At 28.7% G+C, this 4,655-nt stretch overlaps 1 protein-coding gene across 1 annotated transcript; it reads left to right on the forward strand.

Moving 5' to 3' along the window:
• The first annotated feature begins 3,973 nt into the window (after positions 1–3,973).
• On the forward strand, positions 3,974–4,330 carry LOC107898133 (uncharacterized). Its single transcript, XM_016823672.1, has one exon. The coding sequence runs from the start codon at positions 3,974–3,976 to the stop codon at positions 4,328–4,330; it is 357 nt and encodes a 118-aa protein (XP_016679161.1).
• The last annotated feature ends 325 nt before the right edge of the window (positions 4,331–4,655 follow it).

Consider the following 4,655-nt stretch of genomic DNA (forward strand, 5'->3'; position numbering starts at 1 on the left):
GATTTTTTATGAAAAATAAAAAAAAAATGAAGTATTTCGAGACCACATAATATTGATATGAGTTATTCAAACTATAACTATACTAAAATTGATTATTGAAATATTTTTAGTTTCTTTACGAAAATTTACAATAAACAAATGTCAATATAGACAATAACATAACAACAAGAATAGTTTAGCATACTCTAACAAAGAAGTATTAAAGCTCAAATTTGCTAATGCACAACCATGAATCTCGCATTTAACAAGGAAGTATATTTGGAGTGAGATTCAATCCCTATACTCCCTTTGAAAAATAAATTTAAATTCATAACTCAAAAGTCAATGCCAATGGCTCCCAACTTGATTAGTTAAATAAATACCCTGCCTATAAGGGTGAGTGGGAGCAGAATGTCTCAACTTGTGGCCTAAAAAACTTCTAGTGTTCATTAAAAGAATTTAAAAAGGGTTAAGCATTGAGAGAAGTGTAGGGGTCCAAGTGGGGGTTGTGAGAAACAAGCTAATGGTGATAAAAAAAAGTTCATGGTTGTTAAAATGTGTGGTGTATTTATTTATGGTTAGTGTGAAAATAATGGTGATGGTGAGATTAAATGTTATAGAGATAATGTAGCGTGAGACAAAAAGAAAGCTAAGTGCATCGCACTGAAGGTAAATGCCCACCTAAAGGGGCCCTAAATAGGTTAAATATGCCATTTTTTTTAATTGGCCAAATAGGCCTTTTTTTAAAAAAAATAGAAAAATAGACCGATTTTGGACTGAGTGTATGAAAGTGTGTCTAACTAGATGAACTTTCTACTGACATGTCAGGAAAAGCACGTTCAACTGAAAGCGTTTCTAAAAATTCCAAAGAAAATACGTCCAACTGGATGCACTTTCATTGACATGTCAGTAAAAAGCTCATCCAGTTGGACACGTTTCAACTTATTTCCCAAAATCTTGAAAAAACGACCTTTATCAATTAAAAAAATCGACATATATTACTTATTTAGCCACCAAAAATATTAAAAGTTTACAAATATAAAAAAATACCTAAATTAGTACATTTCTAAACTAAAATCAATAAAAAGAAATTTGACGAAAATAAAAAAAAACCTTTTTTTATACCATTCCTATCGATGGTGCAATTTAGTTAACATAATAATAAAAAAAATTAATTTGAAGAATGAAAATAAATATAAAAAAACTTATTTAGAGTAAAATAAAATTTATCTGAACAAAATAAAATAACTTTAAAAGCCCCCCTTTTTTTAAAATTTACCAAAAATATTGGTAAGGCATATAGGTGAACCATTCAAAAACAAAAGGTTAAACTATTTGGCAGGTCACTTTACTATAAAATTAGGAGCAAATTCGTCCTTTTGTTATAAAATAAAATAATTTAGTTTGTATAATTAATTTTGAAACAAATAGGTAAAGTTGTAAAGGGTGATAATATAGGGACCTTCAACAAAATTAAACCAAAAGCAAAACTATAGCAACTCCTCCATTGGATCCTAATTGTGGGGTAGCTGCTCCAAGGCTGAAGTCCTAATAATTCATAATTTTATTATTGTTAGAATAAAGTGTTGACTTAATATTAGGGGTATGATTAAATTAAGGGTTTTGAAGGATTACTAACATGCTCATTTATAATATTAAGTTCCTAATTAAAAGATGTTATTTCATGGATAATTTTATATTTAGTTGGTAATTTATAAATCTATACCATATTTTCTTAAAATATGATGTTAGTCCTTGTACTTCTATAGAATTTGAGATTTAGTTTGTGTATTTTAAAAGTTAAAAATTCAATCCTCTTATGTTTTCAATTTAAAAATCTAGTCCAATCATTATCGTCGTTGGTAGTTTTTTGTTAAAATTTGTCAACTTAACATGTTTATTTTCCGTTAATCATATGGCATGTCACATAAGGGTAACTTATTCAACGTGCCAATTTGAAAAATTTTGACAAAAAAATACTTACGATTTTAATGATTGAACTGAGATTTTTAAATCAAAACAGTTGAAGGACATAATTGTTAACTTTTTAAGTACAAAGATTAAATCTCAAAGTTTATCAAAGTATAGGGGCTAACATCATATTTAACCTTTCAAAATTTTAATTTGATGGTTTATGGTAATGTTTTTTAAACCAGACCGATAGTTGAACCAGACAGGCCATCGTTTCACGTGTCTGACCAATTCAACCAATCTGATTAAAAAATATCAAAATTTAAAAAAACTTAAAAATTAAAAAAATCCGCTTCAATCGGTTTAACTAATTTTTTTTTCTAATTCAACTGGTTTGTACCAATTTCCGGATCAATCAGTTTAAAGCCCTTCTCTATATCGGTACTTCAACCGATTCCTAACTCAATCGATCAATTCAATCCGATTCAAACAATATTAATTTGTGAAAAATTAAAAAGATGAAATAAATATCGATTTGTACATTAGAATTTCAAGGTTTGAGGTTTGAAGAGGAAAAAAAAGTTGAAAATAATGAATGATGTTCATTATTGGTATTACACAGATGCATGACAAATTGACAGCCAATTTGGCGAGGTAAAGCTAAAGTAGCCATGCAATTGCAAGCTGCCTATAACTCCATATTTAAGATGCAATGCCTCTTGTTTTGGATGATAAATTTAAATGCTTGAGTTGGAGATCAAACTAGAAATTTAAAGATGTACATCTAATTAATAAACACCTCACCAGGGATAGTTAAGGGGTATCAATTAAATGGATTAATTATTTTAGTCTTTCATATTATTAAGAGTTAAGTTTAATCTCTTTTAAAATTTTAAAATTTTATTTTAATTTTTTAATATCAAATTTTTGACTTCGTCTTTGCACTTCATTAGTGTATGTTGTAAAAAGTTTATTATCTTTTAAATAAGGTCTCAAGTTTGAATCTCGTGATTTTAAAAAAACTGTGTTGAGAAAAATTTGTTATGGTAGATCATATGTACTTCTTATATAATATTATAATAATATGATAACAATTACATTTTTATAAAAAATTTAGCCCAAATTAAAAGTGACATAATACAGTCAGGAGCGGAGCTAAGGGGTAGACAGTTGCCTTAGCTCCCCAACATGGCAAATATGCCTCTTAACCCTTTTAAAATTTATAAAATTAAAAATAAAAATAATGATAAAATTATACATTGGTCTCCCAAAAAATTATTATTCAATTTTGACCCCCTAAACAATATTCTAGCTTGACCTTTGAGTACTGTTAAGTTTAATCAAGCTTCAATTATTAAATAAAGTATGAACTAAATACATGTTGATACCCAAGTAACTATTTTTTACTGATGATGAGCTAATTAGAAATTAAAGTTAATGTGCAAAAATCATGTATTAGGGCTATGGTGCTAAATTACACGTAACTTTTGTAACATTCTATTTTCAAAAAAGAGAGTCACATTTTCTAAAAAGTTGTGTGCGTATTTGGAAGATTAAAATCACCAAAACTCAAAAATTTCAACATATCAATAAATTCAAAAACGCTTTTGCTTCTATTTTTTTTTTTTGATAATTTGAAATGACAAATACTAATAGATAAAGAATTATAGCAATTTTTTATGGTTATAACTTATTACACATAACTTAGTTTAACTTCAAATTTAATCAAAACACAATATAATAATTATGGAATGTATGAGAGAGAGAAATCATAAACATCTCAACAGTGAACTCCAAACTGTTTTCATTAGGTTTTGAAGTTTGAGCCAGTTATGTATTCACCAATTATAAGATCTTTGGATATCAAAATTAATTTGGACCGTCAAATAAAACCAAACCCTATATAGTAAAAATATAACCTTTCATTTGTCTGTTCTTACCGTAATGAAATGTCTTCCATTCATTTTCTCTTCCCCATTCCCTTTCCCTAAGCTAAAAGCCTCAAAAGAAAAGAAAAAAGAAGAAGAAGAAGAAGAAGAAAAGAGAGGAGGTCCGAAGGAAGGGAATTAAGGCATCAGAAGATATGGAAGATTTCCGGCACTCTTCCCACCATACGACGACTGGTGGAAGTGGCGGCCGGAACTTCGAAATCATTGATGCCAACATGTTCAAATATGTAAACAAAGTTTTCTTCGGTCGAACTCACCCATCCTATGGTCCTTCTCTATTCAATCAAAACCCGATCGACAAAAAGAAAAAGACACGGTCGTCGTCGTCATCGTCGTCGATCAGGTCGTGGTTCAATGAACCGAAGATGAAAAGAAAGATGAGACTTACCAAGTATAAGATGTATGCCCTTGAAGGGAAGATCAAGGATTCATTGAAGAAAGGGAAAAAATGGATCAAGAAGAAATATTGTAAACTTGTGCATGGTTTTTAATGGAAGACACAATGATCACATGCAAACGAAAAGTAAGGGCAAAAAAAAATACAGATAAAATGTAAGGTTTCTTTTTTTTTTTTTAATTTTCATTTTGCACTCTTCCTTTAATGTGCATTATATTTTTTTAGGGTTGTAGTACTTTTTACTATTTGAGAGGTCCGAAAGTTTGATCCAATGTTTTATATTTTAACATGTTTTTCATTTGTATAGATGAATAAATGACAAAAAGCAAATATAGTGTGTAATGTTCATATTTATTTTTTAATTAAATTTAAATTATTGATTCAGGTCAGAGTTATGCATGTGTTTTTTTTTTTTTAAA

Source organism: Gossypium hirsutum, chromosome D08 (assembly GCF_007990345.1).
Source record: "Gossypium hirsutum isolate 1008001.06 chromosome D08, Gossypium_hirsutum_v2.1, whole genome shotgun sequence".
NCBI classification, from domain to species: domain Eukaryota; kingdom Viridiplantae; phylum Streptophyta; class Magnoliopsida; order Malvales; family Malvaceae; genus Gossypium; species Gossypium hirsutum.